The 27715-nt window shown below is 47.9% G+C and overlaps 1 protein-coding gene across 1 annotated transcript in view; it reads right to left on the bottom strand.

Moving 5' to 3' along the window:
- Positions 1–27715, bottom strand: part of RBM6 (RNA binding motif protein 6) — a 54428-nt gene that overhangs the window by 573 nt on the left and 26140 nt on the right. Inside the window, exons 6-21 of the mRNA XM_010175523.1 lie at positions 15438–15512; positions 13734–13794; positions 12585–12653; positions 11259–11510; positions 10609–10769; positions 9768–9865; positions 9244–9286; positions 8612–8672; positions 7563–7654; positions 6701–6853; positions 5869–5958; positions 4995–5084; positions 4096–4365; positions 3481–3555; positions 2853–2950; positions 1465–1576 (exon numbers count right to left, since the gene is read on the bottom strand). Coding sequence (XP_010173825.1) covers positions 1465–1576; positions 2853–2950; positions 3481–3555; positions 4096–4365; positions 4995–5084; positions 5869–5958; positions 6701–6853; positions 7563–7654; positions 8612–8672; positions 9244–9286; positions 9768–9865; positions 10609–10769; positions 11259–11510; positions 12585–12653; positions 13734–13794; positions 15438–15512 — 1800 coding nt within the window. The remainder of the gene's footprint in view (positions 1–1464; positions 1577–2852; positions 2951–3480; positions 3556–4095; positions 4366–4994; positions 5085–5868; positions 5959–6700; positions 6854–7562; positions 7655–8611; positions 8673–9243; positions 9287–9767; positions 9866–10608; positions 10770–11258; positions 11511–12584; positions 12654–13733; positions 13795–15437; positions 15513–27715) is intronic.

Raw genomic sequence — 27715 nt, 5'->3', positions numbered from 1 at the left:
GAGGCAGCCGTGTGCGAGCCAGGATGGAAACAGAGCAAAGGAAAGTGCCAGCAAGGGAGCTGGGCTCCCGGGGAGCTGTTTGCAGTTAGCCTGCATTTGCACAAGCTCAGCTGTTCTCTAATAGAAATCCCATAGGCTCTGGTAGCTCACTTTGAATTTCAACCAGTTTTTAACGACTGGCTTTTGCAGCCAGTATCTGAATTATTCAGTAATACCTGCCTAGAGTTAGCCCAGGAGAGCAGGCCCAGGGCTGAAAGTTTCTCTTTGCTTTTAAGTACAACTTATCTGAGTATCAGTGATGTGATCAATTGGGTCAAGAGATCAAAGTCCTGTAGGGCTGAAGCGGGCACGTGGTTTTGCCCAGCGTGACTTGGAAGTGGGAAGAAAGCACATCTCTAGGGCTCTTCTGGGAGGCTTTTATAGGAACTGTACGAGGGCTGTGCTTTGCAATCAGCTCCCCCATCCTGTCCAGGGAGCCCTGATCAGAGGCCAGACCTCCCAGAGTGCATCACCAGCGTTGGCTCTTTGACAAAGCCCATTTTATGGCCACAGGAAACTCTGTGAGGACTGAGCAACAGCTGGGGCCAGTTCCTGCTGCCTGTACTGAAGAGGGAATCTTGCCTCGTATGTGTGGGCTCAAGCAAACACACGTCATGAAGCCTCAAATATTTGCCTTTAATGACATAGGTGACTGCAAGCTGAATGTCGCCAGGTGAGCTGAGTGCAGCCACCTGCCCCTGGGCACAGCGCTGACACCACAGCAGGGAGGCTGCCAGGTGACAAACCCGCTGTGACAAGTGGCTGCGGTCACAAGGGCATGGTGCTGTTCACGTGCCCTTGGGCAAGGGGGAGCAGTCCCTGCCACAGGCTGCTTGCCAGACAAACCCTCTCCAGCAAATTAAGGTCCACTGAGAGACCAGCCTGTCCCAGAAGGCAGGATCTACCCAGCGCTGCCTATCCCCGAAGCCCTGTGCTGATGGGGACTCTGCTCCTCATCAGACGACCTACCCTGGCATTTCCTTCCAAAGTCCAGAGTCCAGAACGGCAGCAAGAGCCTCAGAAGCAGAGCAGACAAATAGTATGACTTGCCCTGTGGCTTTTGCTCTGCTCACACCTCCCCAGAAGAGGTTCACCTTTTCCCCCGCTCACATGGCTGCAGAGCACTGAGCTGGGGACCTGCCTTTGGCCAGGTATTAATCAGATGCTCACACCCTCCCTGCTCACTGTTACTCTATTTTCAACTCCTCCAGATCGATATAAATTCTAACCTTTTTCTACTGCCAACACACTTGCAGCCCCTCCCAGCCTGCAAAGTTAATCAGAGCACACACATTATTCCATCAAGCAGGGGCAGAGTCTTGCAGCCTGACTCTTGTTCCGACTGGGAACTCCCTTCAGCTGTCTTGGGAGACATGACCAGCTGTAGGACAGTGGTGTGTTTGGAAAGGAAGGGAAGAGACTCACCTCCATGGGTGACGTTGTGCCCTGCTGGTTGTGGCCGAAGCCCTTCTTCCACCCTGTGGATTGCACCATTCGGTTCCCTTTGTTGTTGCTATCAATCCTTGGGTCATAGTCACTGCAAGAGAGGCAGAACCAACTGTCCGGTTTTGCAATGCTTCAAACACATGCCAGGGATTTTTAGCTCTGCTAATAGCACCTCCATTGACATTCCAACCTCTCCTGAGGGATACCCAAAAGTTGCCTGCAAGAAGCACACCGCCCAAGGAAACCAAGACAGTGGATTTTGTGCACAGGGCTCAGACACCTTTGACCACATTAACTCCCTGTCCCACCTCAGGGGAAAATACACCAGAGCAGAGGAAATGAGCTCAGGCTCCAAAATATTTATGGCACAAGCAAGCCAGGAGTATTCTCTGCTTGCATTTCTTAATCCAGATTTGAGCAATAGCAAGAAAATGAAGTCTAATCCCTGCTGCTCTGTTAGCTCTTTCTTTTTTCCCAGTGCTGTGGTCCTTGAACTCAATAGATGCAGTTTTGATTTGGACGCCTTTTCTCCCACCTGGTCATTACTCATCCAAGCCCATTAACCAAAACCCATAGTTTTGAAAACTGCTCAGCACAAAAGTAGGTTCCCTCAGGCAAGTTCTTCTTTCTGGCTGCTGCTGACACTGCACACGAACTGCTTTAGTTTATCCACAGCTATTCCAAGAAAACAGAGGGAAGAGAAGATGTGGATTTTTAAACTGCATGACATGGAGGAAAGGTCTCCTTCTGAAGTGCTGTACCAGAAGGGAACAGGCATAGAACCAGTGTTGTCTTCAACGCATGCCCAGCAGCCCCTCAGCCCACTGGAACACGTGAGCTTGCAGCAGACAGGCCGTTCAGGAGCTCCACACAGCACGCACCTTCTTCCTCCATCTACTCTGAATGAGATGGAAACAGCTCCCAGCGTTCCTCTGAGTCAATGGAACAGATGAAACACAGCTTTGCTCTTTCTTTCACTGGCTAGGTGCCAGGACAGGAGGACAGCAAGTGCCTTAAGGATGAGGTGGATGAACAGGCTGCATTCTCCTCCCTGAGCCTGGCCAGGCACACTCAAACCCCCCATCTCACCCATCCAGCTCGTCTCTGCTTTCCCCTAAACTCTCGTTTCCACCCCTGCACTACACACCCCTGGATCAATCCTGCCCTCTCTGAGAAGTCCTGCAGCACAATAGAATCACACTTTGGGGAATGCTACCCACAAGAATCACAACCCTTCTGTTGTCCTCTGTTACTCTTGCAGATCCATCCCCCTGGCTGATTCCTGGCCTTGGTGTGCCTGCAGCGCAGCACACGTGCCACCCTGGCACCAGCAGCCCCAGAGAGAGGTAACCAAGAGCAGCCATTACCTCTCTGAGTCCCGGTCATATCTGAGTCGTTTCCTCTCTGGTGAATCCATCTGCTGGAATTTCTCTCTCCAGTCATTTCCTTTGTCTTTGTATCTCCCCTTCGTAACAGAAAGAACAAAGTAAGTGTGGGAGCTACAAAGTATTCAACACTCCACATTGCTCTGCAGTCAGGTCTCATCTCATCCTTAACTGGCTGGAAATCTGTCCTGGGGACCCATAATCCACTTATTGTGTCCCAACGGCATCTCTTGGGCTGAACCAGACTTTCCAGCTGTGGCACTGGGAGCAGCTCTGCCACCTTCTGAACAACAAACAGTTACAGCTCCACCATTCTTGGCCAAGCAGCAGCAGTCCGTACACAGCATCAATTTTAGATGGTCCCATTTAGCCCAGAGCCCGACAGAACCATACTCAGACCCCTCTGGGAGGAGAAAGACCTGCTCTTAGAAGTCACAGCACTGTCTACAGGTCCAAATGCAGAATGTGCCCACAGTTCAGTCTAAGACTCTCTGGGAGGCATTTGAGGCCCAGGCTGCAGATACAGGTGCTCAGTGAAGAGTTTGCCTGGGACCACCCTTGCCCTAGTGCAGGACAAAGCACAGAAGTCTGCCCACCACCACAGACCCACCTCACGCTCTCTCTTCTCCAAATATGCCAATTCCTGCTCAGATCGTTTGATCTTCATATGTATCTCCAGGTTTTGCTGGAAGGAGGAAAACAGAAGCCAGTGTCAGCAGAGGACACAAGCTGTCAGGGGCATGTGCTCCACCCATAAGGAGTACAGGTAAAGCAGCATGCTCTTGCACCTGCACTATACCAGGTGCAACAGCTTCTCTGCAGCCCAGACTACCTGCTCTCCACAGTAAGGAAAGCAACCAGTCCTGTTTTAACCTGCATGCAGCTTGGCCTTTCTAGAAGCAAGAGCTCAAAGGCAGCGCAGAAGATGGGAAGGCATGTGCTAAGTTCTTACTGCCACCACACTCGTGCGGGCCAGCACCCCCCTCTCCCCAAGCCTTAGCTACCTCCCTATGGCTTAAAAAGTCACAGCTCCATGTCACAGCTCTCCCGTGGCAGGAGCAAGTGGCTCACACAATGCTTTGGTGGGAACTTTGCCGGCTACTGTGTCCCACTCAGCGCAGCTCTTCCCACCCAACCATCGCATTTTTCCCTGCAGATCACAGAGCTGTTGAGCCAAAGGCAGCCTGCAGCACACAGGCAGCCCTAGCCCCCAGCTCTCCCATACCTTGTGCAGGTTGGAAAGCTGCTGGTGCTTGATGAGCACTTCCTTGTTGGGAAACTGCCTCCTGCACAGCAAGCAGGCCAGCTTGTTCCAGTCGGTCAGCTTGTCGTCGCTGGCCTTGGCCTTCCTCAGCTGCTCCTCGCGTTTTGCTGGTGGGTGGGGAGGTGGCAGCCACTGTGCCTGTGACTGCTCCTCCTCTTCCTCCTCCTCTTCGTTGTCGCTGTCTCCTCCATACTCTCCCAGAAGTCCTATCAGAGGGTTCACCACCTTGGGCTGAGGGAAGAGGCAGAAATGTGTGACAATTTGTAGCATCAAGCCTGCTCTGCCATGCCGGGCTCTGCTTCCCCAACCAATCTCCCCATGACTTCTGACTCTGTTCCAGCCCAAAAGCCGGAGAGCAGCTTCCCAGCAGCATGGGCAGGGGATGGAAAGAAGCTGGCTGGCCAGCATCTAAACACCGCAGGGTAGAAGCCCTTCTGTTCTCTAGACTGTACTTTGGTGCCAGGCTTTCAAAATTTGCCACACACCTAAGCACAAGAAGCTGACCGAAGTAGAAGCTATATGGCAGAGACCTGCTGTCCATCACTTCCTCTAGCAACGGAGATCAGTGAGGTTTGGCCTTGCACAGTCTGGAGGCAGCTGGAAGTTTTCTGCCTGAGGACCATTTGAGTGAGGAGACTGCTTAAATGCAGTCCCATTAAATTTCTCCATGCTAGAAGCCCGCAAAAAAGCTCAGAGTCATAAAACAAACTGTCTTCGCCATTCTATCTCCAATGCTCCCTCCTCTGGCATGAGAAGCCAGCAGCTCTGCCACCTAAGGTCAGAGCCAGGCTTCGGTGAGACTCCCTCATCTTCTACCCAGGCTCACACAAGTCAGAAGTCAGTCCTAAGGAGCCACTTACTGGGGCTGTGCTCTCGTCCTTTTTCACAGAGGGAGGTAACGGCTTTTTAAAGACATCTTCTGCAGAGAACTTCTCTTCTCCAGTCTCATTCTGAAACAGTAAAGATCAGGTGTTAAGACTGCCATAGCCCTCAGTGTCTGTTTAAATACGACCCAAGGAAACCAGGCAGTTGGCAGAAATCAGGTGGTGTTTTTGGTGGGACACAATCCCATTCTGAGGCATTCATAGCTCTCCTGGAGCTACACCCCTGGTTTCAGGGACATGGTGAGCTGCAGCAGCTCCCCACACTGTCCCAGCCTGCTCCACTCTCACTCTTTTGTTGGACTGTGATGCTGACAGCAGCCACAGCCATGCCTCAGACCAGTGAGGGAGCTGGGACAGGGCCAGGACACATTTGGACACCTCTGTGTGTGCACAAGGGACATGGAGACCAGGTGCAAAGCCACCCGACAGCCAGCCAGCATGGGAGCAGAGAAACCCACCACTCTACGAAGAGTTATAGCCCTGCTTGCCTGTGAGAGATGAGACAAAGCACAGGCACTGCAGGTGAGGAGGGGAAAGAATGACAACAGCAGTTTTCTCTGCTGTGCCTGTGGCACAACACATGGCCAGGCTCAACCAGCTTGGTGGTGTTTTCAGGATCTTCCTTACAATGGACAGAGAACACCAGAGACCGCAGTCCCCCAGCACTGCAACAGAACGAGCCTGCAATGCTCACTCGTACACTCCACAGCACAAAGAGTAGGCTGGGGTGAAGCTTCACATCTACACACTTTACAGAGAACTGGTCTGAAGCCCTAGGCATGCTCTAGTTGAGCAGTTCATTAGCTACTCATACCTGACTGGGGAAGACAAGTGCTACGCAACATCTTACCAGGCCTGCACTCTCGTCCTTTTTCACAGAGGGAGGCAATGGCTTTTTGAAGACATCTTCTGCAAAGAACCTCTCCTCTCCAGGCTCATTCTGAAAAATCCAAGATTAGGCATTAGGCCATCATCAGCACAGGGGTCAGAGAGTGCACAGAGCAGCCAGGAAGTCACTTCTGAGCATTCACAGAAACCAGGAAGCCAGGAAAAATGATGGGAGGATTTCTACTGGAGATGCTTTCACCCTCCATTCAGACAAGACCATGTTTCTCCTAGGTCAGTGGCCTTGAAAGCAGGTATCCTCCATACCAGATGAGACTCCTTGGCTGGCTTAGTACCAACCTCAGGGACAATTACACCTCTTGGGTCCCAGCTACCCAGGGCTGGTCATGCCACAGAGCATGCCTCATCTTCCTGCCTGCTTGCAATGTTTGGAGGGGCCAGGAACTACAGGTAAGGGAGAGCTGAGTCCTAGTTATTATCTGACTTGGTATGTTTAACAATCTCTGCTATTGCTCTGTTACAATAGCTGGGTGCTTTCAGCAGTGTGAGTGAAATGCCTGTCTCGGTTACCTGCATGTTTCTGAATCCTTTACCATAAAGAAGGGATGAGAAGCCCTGACCTAATGTCACAAAAGAAAAATTTCAGGAACTTACTCCCACCTGGCCAGACAACAACCATGTTCCTGGCCTGCTGGTGACCCCACGTATTTCATCATTTTCTGTCACTGTCCCTCACTTTTTGAATTCTCTATAAATTACTCTCTATTTTCTAACCTCTCCTACCTCAGCCTCCTGGCCTCAGATCTCTGATCATTCTGATGCCTGGAGGGATTTACCTTAGCAGAAGTATTTTTCCCTTTCTCCTTTTTGTCCCTATTCTCCCTGCTGTGTGGCTCCTTCCTTTCATTCGTCCGCTCTTGGCTTCCATGCCGCCGTCTTCTGCTCTCTGTAGGTGATGAGCAGGCTTCTCGGTCTATCGTGACTTCTCTCTGAAAGAGGCATTTGGAACAGACTTAGCCAAACCCCTGCAATCTTCTTACTGGGTTTATTGTCCTTAGTAGGCTGGGGACACCAGCACAGTAAGAAGGAACTGCAAAGCCTCAGACAGCTGAGGGCAAAGGCTTCAGAACTTTACTGGGGCAGAAGACAGTCTACCACAGCCAGGTCATCAGAGCAGAACCCTGCTCACCCAGAACACAAACAACTCCAGTATCAAGAAAACAAGATGACAGTCCCAGAGAACCTCTGCTGATGGCTCTTTTTTGGCATCCTTGGAACTATTGCTGGCTGGGGTCAGGAAGCAAAGAGACCACAGATGAAAACAGAGCTCCGCTGTCCATCTTTTAACAGAGAGTCACATACCATGTCTTCAGTAAAATCTAGCAAGGATGCTCTGCCCCTAAGTCTAGTCAATGAAGGGGGGACCAAAAACCCTCGAAAGACAGGGCTTCAGAGGCCAAACAGGCAGCTACAGCAGCTGGTTCAACACACGGCTAACGGGTTCGTAGCCTCTCATTAAGTTGATGTTTTGGAACGTGGATCCCTTCTATAGAAGTCAGAGGACTGAGTGAGAGAAACAAAGCCACCTCTACACTGTCCTATGCTAGCCTGTCTTCAGGATCTAGCTGCAAAATCTCTCCAGAGAAGGGCAGTTTGTAAGAATATACTATATGTAAAGTTTCCTTCTCACGTACTCACCTGAGTCCTGGGGTCATAGTATGTCCCAGCTATGGGATCGTAGTAATTCCCAGTTTCAGGATCATAAATGTATGTGGACACATCTGATGGAGCTGAACAGAGATACAAGAGTTAACACCAGAATCTTCTAAAGGCAGAACTTGCTTCTTACAACAAAAGCTTAAGCAAATATTACACTGGTGAAAGGATCAAGAGTGGGAAAGAATTTTTCTCTCCTGGCAAAAGACATATGAGTATCCTCAGATTACTCAACCTACATTTTCTTTTCTTTAGTGAGTAAGAAGGGAGATAGATTTTCACAATCTTTCTGCTTTAGGAGTCTGGCAAAACTTCCACATCAAAACACACTTACAGGGGCTGTGCTGAGATCACCAGACCACAACACTTGACCTGACAGAGATATGAAATTCAGTAATTTCCTTAAGAATGGGGTAATGAGCACCAGGCTCCTATCCACCCACCCCTGTGAACAAGGAAGATCTGTGCTCTTTCAAACAGTCTCCTGTTTAAAGTGACGACACTCCCCACATCCCTTCCGCTCCGTGGGTGCATGAAAGCTCCTGACAAGAAAAGGGAGCAAAGTATTTCAACAGGAAAAGCCAAAGGCCTTAAGGGTTGGCTCATCATGTGAGGAATGCTTCTCATTAACAAAGTGTTATGAGAAAGAGCTCAGCAATTCTACATATAAGTTAATAAAACCATCAGGAGTGTTCTTCCAGCTACCGGCACTGCTGCATAAAGTGTATTTTCTTCTGTCTCATCTCATAATTGCCAGGCTGATTTTATCCCATCAGTTTACCACAACAAGGAAAAGCATGCAGCAAGTTTCCTTTATCTGCTTGTAGTTTTGCACAGTAAGAGTAGAGAGAAACAACATCATCAGATAGGAAAATGTGACTAAACAAAGCTGGCAAAGGAACTCAGAAGTGGGTGTAGCAAACAAACCTACTCTTAGCCTTTAAAAGTATTTTTGGGCTGATTTCTACATGTCAGTGCCCTTTTAAGGAAGCAAAGTCTCCACAGGAGGAACGAGGCAGAGCTTAACTTACACTGCGCTCTGGTGCGTCTCTGTGATTCGCCGCCCCTCCTGTCTCTCATGCCCCTTCTGCCCTGGGGTAAGCAAACAACACAAACAGATCAGAGACTCTTTGACAAACATCAAATTGCTTCTCCTCCCTCCCACAGGCCCAAAGTTCAGGAAAACAGCTCATTAGCTACCCTAAATAGAGCACAAGCTCTCTTTTCATGGGCAGTGTTGCAAAGCAAAAGGCCTCTGTCATTTCCATGAATCTTTACATGAGGTGCTCATGGCAATCCGTACCGAAGCCTCCAGCCCATTCAGTATGAGCAGAGCCCTCTAGTCTAGTAACAAGCTCTAGAGAAGAGACATTCACTACAGGAACTGGGATCAGTCATCAGTTAAGTCACTCTGTAAAAGCGTGGTATACAGTAATCCAGTTCAGAACTCCCTCTAACAGCATCTGCACACCCACTGACACTGCTACGCACATTATAAATACAGCACTGGGGCCACAGCAGTGGTGGACACTTGAAGACTATTATCCCATCTTCAACCATGCTGAACTTTCAACAGCTCAAAGGGGAAAAGCCAAAGTCAGGCCCATCTCCCCTGGTGCTCCCTCCCTTCCTGGCTACCTGCAGGGAAGCTGTGCAGACCTACCGGGCCATAGTAGGAATTGTCACCGTGCTCCCCGTAGTCATTCCTGTTGAGATAAAGGTTGCAGGTTAATGTCAATCTGGCTTCACATTAACCTCAGTATATTCAAAATGATCAGCAGGACAATAAAGGCTGAAAGACCATCTTTGCTGGCCACACACTGGATTGTGTCCATCCCAGGAGACAGAGAGGCTTTACAGATCACTGTCTCCACAAGAGTTGCAACCACTCTCTCTGCTGTGTCTGCAAAGGTGAATCTCTCCAACTGAACCCATTAATTCCCTCACAATGAGATTTGATGGCTGGACAACAACAAGAGATCATGCAATATGTTGATTAATCCCACACTGCTCAAGCACTGAAGTTTCTTCTAGCTCCAATGCCTTCACCCCTCCAACAGATTCTTAGGTTGTAGCAACATCTATGCTAATTCATGTGCCAACCTTTAAGCACCTTGTCTGACAACACAATTCCAGCCCCACAGCATATCACACGAGGAACAACCCTACTGCCTCATCTGTCTATACCTTCTCCTCCCTGTAGCAAGATTCACTTCCACTGTACGTCCATCGATGCAGATAGGGGGATCCAGATTCTGCAGTATCTTTAGCAACCTCAGTGCCTCCTGCAAAAGGAAAGAAGAATTTCACATCCATGAGAAGGACACATAAGCCCGTTTCCCAAATTCAGTCTGCCCAGAAGGGAGGCTTTGTGCTTACAAGATGACCACAGTAGGACAGGAAACACAACACTTTTGTCTAAATACTAGTGAAAGGTATTTAGGATGTGACAAAAAGGACAAATGCATTGTTGGGTTCTCAGCTTGTCCTATGACTGTTTTCAGCAGCCAGCTAGGGACTGTACTCTCCTGGGGCTGCTAGACAATGCAGCACCGTGACTGCTGCTGTCCCAAAGAGTTTTGGTAAACACCCTCTGGACCAATGCCAAAGCACAGCTATGGAGTCTGGGAGTCACCCAGAACCAGAAAATATGAACCCTCCAACATGGGACTGTCTGTTAATTAAGATTCTTGCCTTCTGCAGACAGAAACCAATGAATCCAAGTTGCCTGCAAACAAAATATCTGTGCAAGAGGTGTTCAAGTTTAAGAGGGTCTACAAAGAAACATACTGGGGCAAGAAACTCACTCAACAGCACAGCCTGTGACAACAGACAATCGTTTGTTCCTAAAGCCAGAGAGCAACAGCTGTATCAGATATTCCCTGTGCCCAGCCAGACAAGGAGAGAGGACTCCCTCCAGAACAGCTGCCTCACAACTACAGCTATTTCTTATATTCCTGTGGTCTCTCCACTTCTATGGACCACAGATGCCAACAGAGGGAGCATGTGAAAGCAGGAAACTACTTACAGCATGTGACTCCAGTTCAATGAAGCCATAGGTCTGCCCCATCCGGCCAGCCTTGTTCTTCATGATGCGCACGCTGGATGTGGAGAGACGCACATAGGGGGCCAGGAGCCCCACAATCACTTCTGGGGGGGTGAATCGAGTGATACGCTTCAGCATGATTGCTGGGAAGGACAATGAGGGAGGCAGTCAGGAAAGAAAGTAGTAAAAAAAGTAGACAGCCCAGGTAAAACTAAACCCACTCAAAACAACAGCATGGCTTCTTGCGGGTGAGTCTAGAAGCCATCGCTTTTTTTCTCTCCACTCTGAGCATCTTGCTCAGAGTACCACCCCCAACTGCTAACCCTTCCTTCCCAGAAAACAGAGCAGAAAGTATGCCCCTCCTCAGAGGAGCTCAGCTCAGGGTAACCTCTGGCTAAAGAGACTTTTGCTACTGTTCTAAGTTAACTGCACCATCCTGAACCCAGCTTGCCCTGAATTAATTTTCCTAAGGGCAACTCACCAGCACTTCTGGAGCTGCACAGCCCACTATTACTTGATACCATGGATTTGCACAACAGTTCCAGAGGTTTTAGTGAAATGCTGCCCTTTGTGCAGCTGGTCTCATGAAATGCAAGCAAAAAGAATCCAAAATTGGGCCCTGTGCCACTCACTTCTGCTTCCGCCACCTTCTTGTGGTGTGGCTTCCTCTGCTTCTCTCTGAGGAGGCAGCTCCTGGTGCCGGTCCATGTCCCTTCTCTTCTCTTGTGAGGGCCGCCGCTCTCTCCCTTCATCTCTCTTCCTTGGCTCCTGTTCCTGAGGCTGACACTCCTGCTGTGGAGCAGGAACTGGGGGCTGGAGAGGCTGCTTTGGAGATCCTGGTTGTCCTGATAACTCTTGCTCAGGTTTTTCAAGCTTTGTCTCTGCTATTGGAGAGGAGAAATGCAGTGGTTCTACACACAGTGTTTCAGCACATATTTTTCTTCTGGCCACTGCAGCAGCACCCCTTAGAAAAGGTTACCCTGTTCTGCCCTTTGCATGTTCCATGTCTTAACACTCTGCAGACACAAGGTGTGTAAAGGACAAGCCAGGTACTGCTCATCCTTCCATTGCCCTGTTTCATATTGGTCTCCTTTACCTGACCTCTCCACCTTTCTGGCCTCCTTTTTAGATTGGCTCTTGCCTAGGCAAACATGAATCAGGGATGGGTTTGGATATGTTCCTCCCATGTCCAGGACAGCCTACATGGCAGTGATATCCTTATTATGCCTGATGTATTCTTGAATATCCATAGCTAAGCAATATCAACTAGTAACTGTCATCCTCTCTCTATGCCAGAGGAAAACTGGGTTCAGATCCCTATGACCACTGAGTGAAATACACCATAAAACAATCACTGATTTTACCAGGTGCCTACCTACCACAGACGAGGCAGATAATATGTGGTAATACCTTGCCCTCCAGCCTAGCTATGCAATACAAAGAAGATAAATCCCACCAAGTTTCTGTGCTTGAAGGCCTCTGAAGCATCTGGCTTCACTTCAAAAGAGATCCCTATCTGAGCTTCTAAAGCTGTTGGAAAGGGAAGCCAAAGTTGTGGGGCTGCAAAGTCAGACATCATCAGCCTCTTCCCACAAAGAGAAAGCGATGAGAGTGCAAGACTCGCACAGTGAAGCTTCATTCACTCTTTAACATCCCCCAGAGCACCTCCCTGCTCTTTTGTTCTGTTTGGGCAGTGGGCAGCACGGCAGAACACAGGACCATTCTGCAGGTAAATGTTGGGAAAGCTGCACACTGACTTGCTTGGCTGTCACGTTGGACAGGTCTGTGCTAATCTGTCTGCAGTTTGCAGTGTACAGAGTTTCGGCTACGCTCCACGAGCAGAATCTCATGTGAAACTTGCACAGGAAACCAGGCTGCACGTGCAGCTGTGAGAACTGCCCATGCAAATCACACAGACATGAGCACAACTGCGGAGACGGGGAGAGCGATTCTCTTACTGAATTCTTGCTCAGCTGACGCATCCTCTCCCTCAGAACCACCTCTGGACTCTGGGCCTGCTCTGCTCCCTGTAAGAGAGGTGTATTAAAGTCCAGTTCAAGACCACTGGTCACAAAGCACGCAAGAACTCATGCAAAGCTGCAGTAATGACTGTAGAGAGTTGTTTTGTTTCACCCAGCAATTACAGGACAGTCATAGAGAGGTTACCTTATTACACATGTTTTCACAATCAACAAAAGCAGGTCAGTAAGAAGCATGCAGCACCATCTGTCTTCATAGCATCTTAAAGGCTCCGTTTAATTTGCTCCTCGGCAGTTTTATGACAACCAACAGTTGCGTTGGGCCAGCTATGCGCGTTTTGCCTTCATAATGCTGATGGAGGAGCCACAGTGCAAGGGAAGTACAACCACAGGGACAGGGCTTGTGTAAATAAAGAGCTCTGCATCAGCAGTTATTTTCATGTCCTTCTGCCTGGGGTATGTGGGTAAGAAATGCAAAACATCAAAGGTCTGCTCAAAGATACAGAGGAAAAGCTTGCGGAGTGCCTGGATTACCTGCTTATCCCAAAGAAATCAGTTCCTCAAGGGAGTGTGTTTTGGCTCTTGTGCCCTCCCACCCCAAAAAGCAGAGGTGCTGGTGGGGTGAGGAGAAGCTCCAGGAGGAGCAGAACTCCTTTTCATGCACTTCTTACAGTCAGCAAGGTGAGTTCAACAATTCAAATCCTGGATTCACCTCTAATCTGAGAGCCTCAAAAGAACAACACTAAAAACATGCAGCTGCATCTCCCAAGGTGGGTTGAGGGGAAGCCACCTCACCTATGGCCAGCAGTACTAGCTCACAGTCCTGGAGGACACACAACCTGTAACTCTGTGGATGAAGGACAATGCCAGAGCAATAGGAAGGAAAGTCTTTGTGCAGTAAGACACCTCTCCACCAAGCCTCACAAGAACAGAGAAGTTGGTAGCAACACACCCGCATGTAACATCTTTACTGCAGAGAGGAAAAAGGGTCTGAATGAAGCAAAACTAATAATCCTCCTACACAGTGCTCAGCTAGAGGGATGCCACAGGGAAGCCAGGAGAGAAACTTACTTGTCAGGACAGATTAAACTTTTAACTGACCAAGCACAGGGGACCAGACATACTCACCATCTCTTGGGAGCTTGCAATAGGAGCAGGAAGATCTGTAGCCCACAGTACACACCTTACACTGCAGTGGAAGATGGACAGCATGAGGAAGTCATGTTTCGAAGGCAGTGGATACAACCTACTCCAGAATGCTAGACTGCAGCACTTTCAGAAAGTAACAGCCATGGAAAAGTTACAGCCTGAGAGACAGGATGGGTAAAGGCACCAGGAGCCTTGGCTGGAATTCCCATCCAGGGAAATGCTCACATGGATCACAGCTGGGATTGCCTTGGGAAGAGGATTTTCACACAACTTCTGTGCACAGATTTGTTGACACCATGGAGGTATTTCATTAGTCCTTGAGATAGGGCACTTCTCCCTCTCAAGTGACACTGGACCAAAAAGCTCCATGCTAGGCACTGTGCTGCTAGCCACCATGTTGTTTGCAAGGATCCAAAGTTACCTTTGTATTCTCTAATCTCAACTCCCTCCTAAAGCAGTGACAGAGTCCTTATGTGAGCTAAACTGTAGATACTGATGTAATCTGCTGCACGAGGAGAGTCAATGAAGAGGTACCTGCTAACCAAGAGGTAGAGCTGTACAGGCTCGGATGGTTATCCCACCCAGAGCCAGCATGAAAGAGCCAAGTGCCCCATCATCTCCACAGCTCTCTCTGAACACAGCATTCCCAGCTTCCTCCTCCAGCTCTTTGTAAATGCATTGTTTCTCTTTCATACCATTTTTTTTCCTCTGATGGAAGCTCTGCAAATGCTCCAGGGCACAAGGAAGCTGTTTCAGGCCATGCCCACACACAGCAACAGTAGGGACACACCAGCCACTTCTCATTGCACTGAGAGCTGTGTGAAACCACTGCCTGAAACTTCTGCCTCTACTTATCTCCAGAGTGCTGCAAACACAGATGAGGCCCCAAACACTGGCTCTGCTGGCAACTGGAGTGCATCCAACTAGCCTGGATGAGGGTCTTTGTAGCCCAGTGTGATCCAATGGGCAAGTTTGACCAGAGCTGATCCCTTCCTGCCCTGCTGCAACCTCTTGGTCTGCAGTCAGTGGGAATGCAGGCAGCAACCTGCCCTTTGCTCTGGCACTCCTGCCCAGCCCACTGCAGCCAAATGTGCCTGTTCTGGGAGAACCAACGGGAGGGCACAGGAACAAAACTGACACTTGGGCAACTGTGCCTCCCCAGAAACAGGCCAGTTCCAGTCTGTGCTAACTGCTGCCTGGACTTGGACTCATTTCCACGCTTCCATCCCTGTTGCACTTAACTACACTCAAGTCTGGATTGCAGGATCCCGTGTGGGACAGAGAAGTGGTTTGTACTGTTACACTGGTGAAAGTTCTGGTTCCCTGGGCAGTGAAAGCCTGTTCCATTCATGTTGGTAGAATCACTGTCTCATTTTGTTTTTTTAAGGAGAAAGGATTCACACATTATTTTCCCCACATGTTAAAAGGGAAACGTCGCATAGGGACAAAACTGCTCTGTGCACAAAACACTTCCTACCTGTCCCAAAGCAACGTGCACTCATAGGTGGTTCCAAAAGCAAGGCAGGGAAAGCCACAGAAGTTTAGAATATGTAAGAGCTTCAGGACAGCTATTATTCTAAAGGATCTTCAGTCACTGAATAAATATCTAACGCTCCTCTCTGCTGTCACTGCCGAGAGAGCCAGCAGGGGAAGCACGACACAGCTCTCTGATAGCATACTTACACGTTTGCAGCGCCAAAACTCCGGGCACGGAGTGTACTCAAGGGTCACCTCTTTGCCACCGATCGAAAGAGTTCCCTGTTGAGACAAGGGGGTAAATGACGAATATGCCCAGCACATGGTGATTATTCAGAGGCAAAGAAAGGGGTTAAAGCTCTGGTTCCTAAAGGTTTTGTAAGTGAAACAGGGTGAAAGGGGGAGAAAGTCTCCCAGTTCAGTTAGCTGGAGCTTTGCCATGGAAGTGGAAGGGAAACTGCCTGTGCCCTGCTCTAGCACGGGGCCACAAAGCTGTGTGTTAGCTCCAGAGGAACTAGGCAGAAGAGGCTTTGCCACCTCCCGGCAAGAGCAGAGACAGAGTAACCAGAGCATGAGAGGGAAACTGCTTTAACCTGCTTTTGTCCACATGCTGGAAAGGGGCAGCTGGCCAGCCTCCTCCACACCAGCCACCACCAGGCTGGCCTCAAGGCAGCTACTGGAGGAGGAATACAAGGAAAAATGCAACTGAGGTGAGAGAATTTTCATGCTCGGGTTAGTCTTCATGTCACTCATGAAATCCTGGCTTTCCTTCAGAGAAGGACACGAGCAGGTGACAAGGCCACTGGCTCCGCTGCTCTGCAGCCAGTCCCTGGTGGGGCTGGCCTCCAGCACCAGGGCAGCACCGCAGAGGAGCTCCACTGCCTACGAAGACACACTGCTCACAGCTCCACATATGATGCTTTGGAGAGATGTCAGGAGCTCAATGAATCCACAAGCTTTGCTGAAAAGCAGATGATTTAAGGGGGAAATGAAGTCGTAGGTGAAAGTCCCCCAGCTCCTGCTTGGAGTAGCCCATAAGAGCAGTGAGCAGCAAGGATTCCTGGTGGCTCTCATCTGCCGTGGACAACAGACCATGCCTGGGCATGTAAGATGCAAGGCTGAGCCACAAATGCACGGAGCCATGAGACTTCTCATGTCACTGGAGGCACTGCCAGACCACGCAGTCTGTATTTGTAATACCACGATATGAGATTCAGTGACAATAATGAGACTCAGACCCAGGTCTCCCAAGGCCCAGGAGAGCAGCTGCTCTTCTGGGCCACTGCTGGACGGTACAGAGAGATGCCAGGGAGCTCTACATGGCCCCAAGCTATTTTGGGGACCTCTGGTGAGTCAGAAGCTTCCCAGGTACTCTGACCCAGTAGCCTAGAGTCCCCAGAGCAAACCATGAACATGAGAAAACAAGTTCCCAGAGTTATTCTTCAGAAGTCATGATACACCCATGCATAAATTGCTGTGCAGAATGTGAGGGAGATGCTCGGCAATATGTAAAGTAGGAGGGAGAAGTTCATGGGAGGGAATCACTCTGTGGTGCTACAACAACAATCCTTTAACCCCTACAAAAAAACGCAGCAAAGAAAGTTGAAGACCAAAGACATTGCCCTGTAAGGTTCCACCACCTCCCCTCTCTGCAGCTCGCCTTTTACAGACCAAGGCTGTCCTTTCCTACCAGGACTATACACGTTGAACACTTCAGAGGTTTCCTTTCTGCCGCCCAGCTGCTCCAGCACTGCTTCCCAGCATGGCCTTGCCTTTGCCTTACAGAAAGCTGAGCTGTTCCTAGACCTTGCTGAGGGCTGGTGTGTGCACCCAGAGCACCGCGCTGCAACCTCAGAGGCAAGGAATCTTCTGGGGTCTATTCACAGCATGAAGTATTGCTTACTCTACATGGCTAGGAGAAGGTTTGCACCTTCTTTAAGGAACATGAGAGGAAACACAAGTGAGAAAGGGAAGTGGAAATCAAGGCTGTCCCACTGGGACTGTTTGTGCCTCTGGGATGGACATGCTCCCTCTCTCAGGCAGGGCACCCATCACATCACATCCCACACTCAAAGAGACGAGCAGTGCCAGGAGAGCAGGCTAAAAATGCCGGCATCTGCCTCAGGACCCACTGAGCACAGGCAGGGAGAGAAGGCAGGGTGCACATCCTCAGGAGCAGAGCTGCAGCCACTTCGTGAGCCCAGGGACATCCTCTGGAATAGCAGCTCCTCAGCAGGCAGCTGTAGCCCTGCCTATGAGCTCGGGAAACAAGGACAACTAGATTTGAGGACACTTCCTCTGGTAGGGCAATCCACCATACAGCTTCATCCTTCTACCAGCCATTGAGGATAACACTTGCCAGAAAGCCTTAAGATTATTTTTGGTTTTATGGAAAATGGTTTTTAAGTGCATGTGGTGCTGGTGTCTACTGCAAATTCAGTTCTTGGAGGCTGCAGAAAGTGTCACTTGCATAATTACACCCTAATTTCCTTAACACCCTGCTGATTGCCTGCTCACTTTTTCAACAAGCTCTCTCTTACTGATTTCTTCTTGATAAAGTAATTTTCAAGGTTGCAATCATCATTTAACACATCAAAATGAATCCTTCATTTAGGACACACATTGTCAAGATTCAGTGAGACTTTAAATTCCTCATTCCCCCATTTTGTTACTAGATTCCATCCCAAATATTTTCATAACCTTTACGTTCTCTAGTCCCTGTCACTGCTTATTCTTTTTCATCTGTATCTTCTTCCTTTTCTCTGCCAAATGTTTTGGATAATACTCTAGTTTTCAGTTCACCACTTTGAATTAAGCAGATTTTTGTGAAATCACAAAGATTTTCTGAGAATTTCAGGGAACAGTGCTGGGGGGAAGAAAAAAGTAAGCCGACGGTATGCCACATGTACTGGCTGGGTACCAGACAGTATCTGTCTCTTCTATATTCACACATTTTATCCTGGACCTCTCTCACCAACTCACCTGCACTATGACAGTTAATTCTCCTGATGGATTTTCAACTCCCTGTACTTCTGAGCAGCTTGGCCTTTTCTTTCTAAATCAGTACACTAGAGAAATGTCTCTCTGGTCCTCCCAGTCAGGAACCTCCCCCTCAAAACTAGCAGTAAACACACAGTTGACTCACCAGTAAAGGGCTTAAAAGGCAGCACAGCTCTGCAGTACGAGAACACTGAGCTCTCAGCCATGGAAATGTCTAGATTTCCAAGGGCACAAGCAGATTCTACTGGGGTTTTTTTTCTGAATTTCCAAATTCATCACAACAGAGCATCAGGACTTTACTGCTGGGAGCAATGATTTATGCTACTGTTGGGTATCTTTCAAACACAGTTATACATGGTTTTTTGCTTCCAGGTCTGCTGGAGATGCAACGCTGGATTCTAGTCAGTGATACAATTCAGTACAAGCCATTTCAGCTAAAGCTACTAAAAAATCTGCATCATCTGGAATAACAGCCGATGGCCTAGTATGTAAATATTAGTCAGCAGACTGATTAACTGAGCAATTCCATCATGAGGTGGTTCTAGAGAGCGATGCCATGAAACCCTAAAGCCTTGTTTGCAGAAAGTGCACCCAGCAAGTAGCAAGGTCTCAATGCCCTTCATTGAGCAGGGACAAAACCCACAAGAACATGTTACTTCAAGAGAGGGAAAGAAAAAGGGAAAATCCCTTAGCCATGATATTCACAGGTGGTTAAATCCTAATAAAAGCACTTTGGAGACTTCATGTCAGCTGGGCACAAGTCTTGGGCAATGAAACTCTGGTTTTACTAGAACAGTTTCCAAGCTCTTTGGCACCAAAGGCAGTCAAACCAGAAGCATTAAAAGAATACCAACAAGATCCAAATGGTAAAGGGAACCCCAACTGCATGAAAACAAACAGACCACGCTCCTAGTACACGTAATTTCCACTCATGAGGTTAGTTTTAAATAATCTTTAGTTTAACTTCTTTGCAATCATACTACTTCAGCAAGGAAAGAACTCACTTCCTGCTCCAAACACAGAGCACAGCTACCTGGCACGGGCAGGAGGAGTTGTGTGTGCTACTGAGTAGTGCAGGTACGTGAGCACAGATCGCTCTGACCACGCTTCCTGGAGACACAATGCAGCTACTGACAGGGCCAGGAGACAGACTGCTGCAGGTCAGGCACGGCACAACTTACCCACTTCAGCTGCTTATCTGTCAATTAGCGTTTACAGTTGGCATGCTGTACTCTTCATGCTCGCTGACAGCCTTCTAATGATGATGACGAGGGGCTGAGGAGGGGAAGAACTTGCCAAAAAAAGTATCTCTGCTCTCCAAGATTAAGATGACAGATGAATACAAATCATCAATGTCAAAGTTTTTGCTAACTGTTTCTCTGAAAAAAAAATCTAGAGCATCCAAGAGTGACCTAGAAAATTTAAAACACGGAGAGCTTTTGGAGCACGGCACACTCCCTCAAATCAAATCAGGCTTGTGCTGTAACTGAATTTGGCCAAACATTAAAACCTTCAGTAAAATCTCACTTCGAAGCCTCTTAACAATGAGCTCACAGCTCTCCAAGTATTCCACCCCAGGGATCATGCTTCAGCAGCTACCACAGGGGCTGCCAAACCGCAGAGACACGGATGTAGCACCCTGGGAAGTGCGCTCCGGCTCATCCGGCGGGATGGTAACTGCGTGCCACCGGCCCGTGTCACAAGGAAGGCCACTCAGTGCAATAGCAACTGTCAGCCTCAGCTTTACAGATCAAACACCTGGAGCAGTGCAGGTCATTTCTGGAACAGAACCAAGGTTCAGCTCTGGAGCCCTCAGATCCACAAGGATTAAGGAGATGAAGTTTTCTCTTTGGCTACAACCACAGAGCAGCAAACAAGGGACTACAGGAGGTGCCTGCACCACAAGTGAACCATATTCAGATCTCCTCCAGCAGCTGGCTCCTGCACAAAACCGAACACCACTTCAGCTATTTATTTCCTTACATTGTTCATAGTTTGATTAAATGGAAAATATCTATGAACTGAAAGTTTCTGAGATCTTTCTTGCTGAGTAATAAGCAAGTCACAAGATCGACATGGCTCCACATGTTAAAAATGAACTGAAAATATCATTTGGAACAGATATAAAATTGCATACAAAGATTATGACAAAAGAATGCTTACAGGCAGCACAGCAAAGTAGTCACATTGAAATACCAGAATTGACCTCATTTACGTGACGTTAATTCAGCCCTCTTATGCACACTTACTATAATTAGGACGGTTATTCAAAAATCATTATACATGCATCATTTAAAAATTATTCAAAGCGATTAATGACTAGTGTTTATTGCCTCGGGGAGGCTCAGATAGTACCCCAGGAGGCAGCCTGGGAATGCAGAGGGAGCCCACAGTCCCAGTAGCACTTCCCAGACCAGCAAACTCTCACCATCCTCAGGGAACGTTCGTTCCAGTCCAGGCCTCCGAACACCCTGGACAGGACAGCACAGCACAGCACAGGGAGACAAGCAGCTGACAGCATAAGTCGGGTTATCTAATTTTAACTGCTAATCAGATTGCTTTCAGGTTTTTCTCCTATTTCAGTATGGAATATAAATGCAAATTTAACAAACCCCAAGCACAACACAATGTAAGTGACGTAATCACAGCCCGTTTCGCTGGCACGGTTCTCATCTCTGTACGGCAGCGTGGGGGGAAGCGGCAGGGAGAGCACAAGGTATTCATCTGCAGATAAAGCAGGAAGACGGGGTCAAACACCAAAGGTCCCTCTAACCCACACATCCCCAGCTGCTCATGGAATTCAGGAGGCAGCAGCTTCCAGAGACGGAGCAGAGGGCCAACACCAAGACGCCTGGGAGGATGAGAGACCAGCTGGATATATTTCGAAACAAGATCATCTCAGCCACAGAAACTGGCTTCCCATCCCAGTTTTTCCATATGCTAAAGTTTTTATCTCCGAGCTCCTTGGCAGCTGCTGTACAAGCGACTCTCCACAGCAACAGGCAGCACATCTGCTTACCTTTGACAAAAAGCAGATGAGAAAAGCTGTGAACCCACAAACCGCAATCCATCTGTAATTAAACATTTAGAAAACAGTGTGTGACATGGAGAGATGAAGAAACGAGAGCAATCCAGCCTGCTGCAGGGTATTGCAGCAATCTGGCAGTTCCTACAGGAACAGTAACTATAAGCAAATTCCTAGTGCAGTGGGACATAGCCCAAGGCTCTCAGCCCACTTCTCCAGCTCCCCAATCATTTGCAGCTCAGAGACTTCTCTTTATTGGCCTGATTTATCAGTGTCCAGTACTCTGCTGCTGAGTAACTGACAGCCAAGGCAGAAGATTCAAGATACACAGGAGAAAAAGATGGTCAGAGAAGTAGTGGATCCCTGGGGAACAATAACATCAGCAGTGGATCCAAAAAACCTTGTTATTATCACTACAGGTCTCTCTCAAGACTAACACTGAGATGAATCTTGCACAACAGTTGTGTTTGTGGTCACCTGGAAAGGAGGATGTTTGGCTCCTGAGCATCAGCGATGCTTGGAGCTCAAGAGCCCACAGCATCACATTGAACCATCTAGCAGTAAGCAAATCATCTCAACAGTGACCTGACACCAACCAGCACGGTGTGCTCAGGGTTCATGGTCTTCAAGGTCAGAGGAGGCCTGTGACCGAGAGCCCAAAGACGTCACCATCAATCCTGAGTTAACAGGACATTAATTCAGGCACATCACTGATGGGCATGTTACACAAATTTGGCACTAACAGAACTGAGGCATTAGAAGGATAACTTAGAGAGTCCTAAAGATGCAGTAGCTAAATATAACAGATTAAGATGCTATACAAGGATTATTTTATCCCAGACAGCAGTCAGTGTCTCTTTTTCAAACTCCTTTCATACAAAACCCATTACCTGCTTGCGACCATCCACCCTGGCACACAAGTTTCCATTTCTACTTGCTCCCAGACAGCCCTCCTCAGGTCCCCCTTTCTGCCTGGTTATCCAGGTCATTTGTCCTTTAGCAGAAGGTGCCAGTCTGCATCCTTTCAGTACCTTATTTCCACACACATCCCATCTAGTCTGCTGAGACACCTCCAGTTTTCTTCCTACGATTTCTCAATTCCCTGGATACCAGCCATGCTCTTTTTAAGCAAGTCCCAGTATCTTCCCACAACTCATCTCCCCCCCACTGACATCCTTTTTGCAAATACACACAGAAATTGCCTTTCAGACTGTGCCAGCTCTCTACATTTTATTGCCTGAATTCTGAACTCCAATTCACTTCCAAGTGAGGACTCTCAAAGTGCTTATCTTTTAAACACAGCATTTGCTTCACTTGTCAGCACACTCAGTCCTGCTCTGAGAACACCACCAAAACAGTCGGCACAGGCAAGCTCCCAATTACAGCTCCAGGAAGGATAACAGCGATGTGTCGCAGCTTGAGAAAACACACCATGTGCCCAGGACTTTACATGCTCTAGGGCCAGCTTTGGGTGGTAGGTGTTATGAATGCCTTCTGCATTTCACCCCTTAAGGAGATTTCAACCCATCAGAGAGCTGTCTTTGATCCAGTGAAGCAAAGTGCACTGTTCACATGCCACTGAAAGCCCTCATGTCTCCCTGTCCAGCTAGTTCTAACCTCCAGCTTCCCTCACTCCTCCGAAGAGGACACCTTTGCAGATCAGCATCACAGGATCTCTGGAAAAATGTCAAAATTTGAAAATTAAAGCCTTTCCTGTACAGTACGAAGGGGTCAGAAGAGGATTTCCAGAGGTCAGACAGTGAGGGTGTGGGAGGATAAGAAGATAACAGCTCCAACAGGGACAAGTTCTGTGCTCTGGTGTTTCTGGCTGCACTCCCATTCCAGAGCTAAAGAGAAGCATGGATGGTTAAGGACCTACTAGGAGGTAAGCTAAGAAGGTCATGCATATCAAACACTTGTTCCCATGCCCAAAAATGTGTGAATCAGGTTGAATCCTCTATTTGAAAGGTACACTTAAAACTATCAAAACTTAAGAGTATTTAAATATTTAGCATATTCGTAGATGGCTCTAGGGAAGGGTCCACATGGCTCTGCCTCATCTACATTCCTTTTCTGATCCATCATGGTCTTCTGCCCGTGTCTGAACAACAGCTGCTTCAAAGATTCCCTTTGTTCCTGACACAGGGATTTCACTTCTCCCTCCAAAATGCTGCTCTAGTACCTGGACATATTTCTCAATACCTTGTTCTACCGACATCTTCTTCCTCAAAGGTCATCCCATAACGCTGTTAAACAACATAAAGATTAAACACGTTTGCAGAGTGCACTAATCCACCCCAGGACCTTCCTGTGCATTCCCCCAGGGGCATTTTACAATTAGTAGTGGCCATAAGGAAGCCAGGAGAACAATGAGGAAAGGTCCAGTGCCTTACTCATAGATTTGAAGCACAATATCAAAACACTAAAGAGCAATCCCAAAGCAAAAATCACGTGTGGGGGGCGGAAAGTCAGGCTGGAAAGCTCTGCCTTAAAGGGGTAAATTTATTCCTAGACAATTCAGCCTATTTGATTAAGCATTTAAAGATGCCCACACCCCAACAAAAGCGTGTCCTTTTGCTGGAGCACATAACCATGGGATCACACACCGATTCCAACACAGCCTGACCTGCGTGGTGAACAGAGTGCAGGATGTCCTGCACAGCAGCAAATGTTCGCTAAGAGCACATCAAGTGTAAATAAGGAAGGGAGCAGCCCAGAGGCTCCCCCAGACATGGTCCCAAACTCACTTCTACACCCACTGAATCAAGCGCCTGGAGCCTTCACTGGCAATGCTTTCTCTGTAGTCAGTGCTCACACAAGCTTCCAGCAGGACAGCCTCTCTGCTGAAACGAAATGACCCAAAAACCCTGGGAAAAGAGAGCAGCTCTGGATGAAAAGAAAGTTCTGTCCTCGGAGACTTCATTTCACAACATCCCTAAGTTCCCAGTTAATGGCAAAAGTGGGTGCCTGATACTGATTCCCAAAGGGAAAGAACCCTGCCAGCTGCCAGGGGAAGTGCACCAGCAGCACAACACTTACCTGTGCCGTCTCGATGATGATTGCCAGCATTTCACCATGACCTTGACGTGGCCTGTCCAAAAGCTAACTCCAGATCCTTAACAGTCACACCTGGACAGAACCACGAGGCTGCTGGCACATCTTCAGGTGGGCATCTGTACCAACGTCTACAGCTGGGCAGGTGCTGCCTCTTAAGAGAGCTCTTCTTAGGAGCTGATTTGGGAAACAGCTCCTTTAAGCTCTTTGGTCAATATTTGTCCAAGAAACCTGGCACAGTGTGAGAATGGAGCTATCTGAGCCTCTTGGAAGGAAATGAGTTTCTCCTGATGGCCTGGCTTGGGTGCAACATAACACTAGTGAGTGTCACAGGTCCTCACAGGACCCAGCAGCTCTCCTTTACGGGGGCACTGAGGTTTAAAAGGTTCATCCTGGCAACTGCACTGCACAACATCCAGAGGTACATCCAGATCCCTCCTTCCTGGACAATTCCCAGAACTGAAGAAGAAAGGGGCTTAGTGCCTTGTCAGAGTGCAAGAGGCAGAAACAGTGACTCTCCTTTGTGGATATCAAGGCTGTGGTAGCTAACCTCAGCTCTTCAGGAAAGTCTAGCCAGAGAGGTGACCATGCAGGAGAACAGTTCCTGTGATAACCCTGACATCGAGGAAGGAAAAGAACACAATTCCCTGTTGTGCGCCAGCTTGGCTGAATCCCTAAGGGACTGGGAAGGGGAAACAGCATGCAGAGACATCTCCTGAAACAGTCAGATAAGCAGCTTGGTAGTGGGTGGCTCAGGCATTGCCACTTGAACCTCTTCCAGGACTCCTAACACCCAGAGATGTATCAAGCCAGGCAGTGACATGCAGCCTTGTCCAGAGAGCGGCCTGCAGCGCATCGCTGCGGGCACAGGGGTACTCCCTGCAGCTCCTCGTGGGCCACTGCTCCTTTCTCCACAGCAAGTGCTGGAGCACCAGAGAGGGGATGCTTTCAGCTGCTCCTCTCAGAATCAGGTGGGTCAGTCATTTGCCTGTCACTAAGAGGTGTCTATTAAACATTTTGGAATTCACTTCTTATATTTAATGACTTTTCCAGTATACATCAGAAGGAAGAAAAACAGACAAGCTCAGTTAGTGCAATGGGTGGAGAAGCAGGCAGGGGCAGAGGACAAACACCAGTCTCGCATGGAACAGGCACAGAAGACCTTGTTGTCAGGGGAAGGGAAAAAAACCCAAACTACCTCAGCTCTCTTCTCCACTGATATCAGAAGTTGGGAAGAATCAATCAGGCTTTTAAAAACCTGGGACTATAAACAATAAAATACCTTAGTCACCATATCATTAATGTACAGCTTCACACCGTGAGACAGCTTCTCAGTGAGACTTCTCAACTTGATTTTAAGAAAATACTTTAGGATTCTGAGGACTTAGAATTACTTTCTCTGTTAACTCTGCTCTTGAGATCCTTGATGGAAAAGTACATCAGATGTTTGCTTGGGCTTTTACTGCCATCCTGGCTCAAATCTGGTACATGAAGCCCATCTGAATATTGCTAATTTCCTGCTAAGACATGGACCATACATCACCAAAACCGGGATTTCCCCTGCTGTCTATGAAAGCAGGAGAGAATTACTTTCCTCTTCCTGTTTTAAAGAAGACAATTTCAGAGATTTAAATACTTAAATATCATGTTTACAGCTGTGACCCTCATTAAAAATGTAATTCATTACATAATGCACATGACTTCAGACCGCTGTCCTTTCGGGAATTTACTTTTGGACGTTGTTTGTTCATCCTGTGGAAAACAAAACAAACTGAATTTATAGGTGGCCTGAAGTGATGGAGATGCAGAACACTTGGATGCAACATCTAGTAGCTGTCCATGCACACACCCAGTGCAACAGTGCAGGAAAACAAACCTTAAGCACATGAGACACTTCACTGCAACAAGTCAACTGCACATTGTACAGCTTCTGTCACTGCAGAAGCCAAGAAGAACTTCCCATCTCCTTGTGTCTCCTCGTACAAAATGGCTTTGGGATTTTCCCCCCACTGTCCTCTCCTGGGAGCAAGCGTAGCCAAAGACAAGTAAGCTGCTCACACAGTGGTACTGAGGACCTCTCGATGCTGTCCTGTTCACACATGCTGGGTTAAACAGGTCACCAGATATGATTCAATGAGAAATTCTCCCTCTCTCAAATGAGAGAGGATTGAGGGAAGTTTGAGCCTTTCCTCAGAAGTGCAGAGAGCTGTTGTCTGCCAGCACCCTTGGTATTCTTCCACCTAATATGCTTTCTTGTCCTGCACAGATGTGGAATGACAGCAATAATGCTCCTGACCTCTGATCCTGTAGCATACAGTGTTTCTTGTGATCTCTGTGGGTATTAAAAGCTTTAATAAGAGTCTTGGAAGTGCCCTGTGGCTTGCAGGGGAATGGGGTGGATAATAACTGTGTGTCCTTCTGTGTTAAATACCTGTTTCCTTGTAGCCCATGATTGATGGATAATGACACAACAGCTCACTCAGGCGTGTCAGTCCTCATTTTCCACTGAAATCATGTTTCATTTCTAGTCAAGAACATTAACAGCCCAGTTACAGTCAAATGGAAACAGAAATCCACAAATAAAAGTTGCTGTTTGCCATAGCTTCCATCCTGCATCTTCAAACTTGAAACATCTGAATTTAACCTTTTACTTGTGTGATTCTCATAACTCAAGCAGAAAATGGCAAAATTCAAGGTAATCTCTTAGAATGTACCCCTATTCAAGGTACCCAAACTTTCACAATTTACATTAAAAAGGTCCAACACAAACTCAGCTGGGAAGAAAACAGACAAAAATCCACATCTGAAGGGAATTCTGACTCTCTCTCATTGTCTATGATAATCATAGTTATGCAAAAAAAAGAAAAGAAAAGAGAAGTTTCTGCAGAAAAGCTGTCTGACCATTGCTCTTGTAACAGAAGGAAACAGTGCTTCTGTCTTCCTTAACCCCAGGGAGCATGCAGTTTTACATTTTTTTTTCTCCTCTAGACTCAACCTTTTACCTTCCTGTCCCAGCAAATCCAACATCAACAGTGCACCAAGGAATGGAAAAAGCAACCGCTGCCAAGAGAGCAAATAAGCATGAACGAAGAGTTCTGATGCTGAAGCTAATAAAAACAACTCATCAAGTGAAAACTGCAACAGCATTTTGCTGTGCTCCCACTTATCAAAACAACCCAGATGGAGTCTTAGCGCTATAATCTGGCTCATATGCTTGTAAGACATAACTGGTGTTCTCCCCAACGTTGCTGGGATTGGGCTGAGAAGGACTGTCAGCTCTTTCACAATAATGACAGGTCTTGTGCAAACCATTACAGTAAAACTGTAACAGAAAATGGTCTTGGTCTGGAAATGAAAGTTATGGTGTGCTTGCTGAAATGCTTTTATCCATGTAAACTGAACCCGT

Source organism: Antrostomus carolinensis, unplaced genomic scaffold (assembly GCF_000700745.2).
Source record: "Antrostomus carolinensis isolate BGI_N321 unplaced genomic scaffold, ASM70074v2 scaffold32529, whole genome shotgun sequence".
Classification (NCBI taxonomy): domain Eukaryota; kingdom Metazoa; phylum Chordata; class Aves; order Caprimulgiformes; family Caprimulgidae; genus Antrostomus; species Antrostomus carolinensis.
The sequence above is the reverse complement of the archived record's forward strand: the minus strand, read 5'-3'. Positions and strand labels throughout refer to the sequence as shown.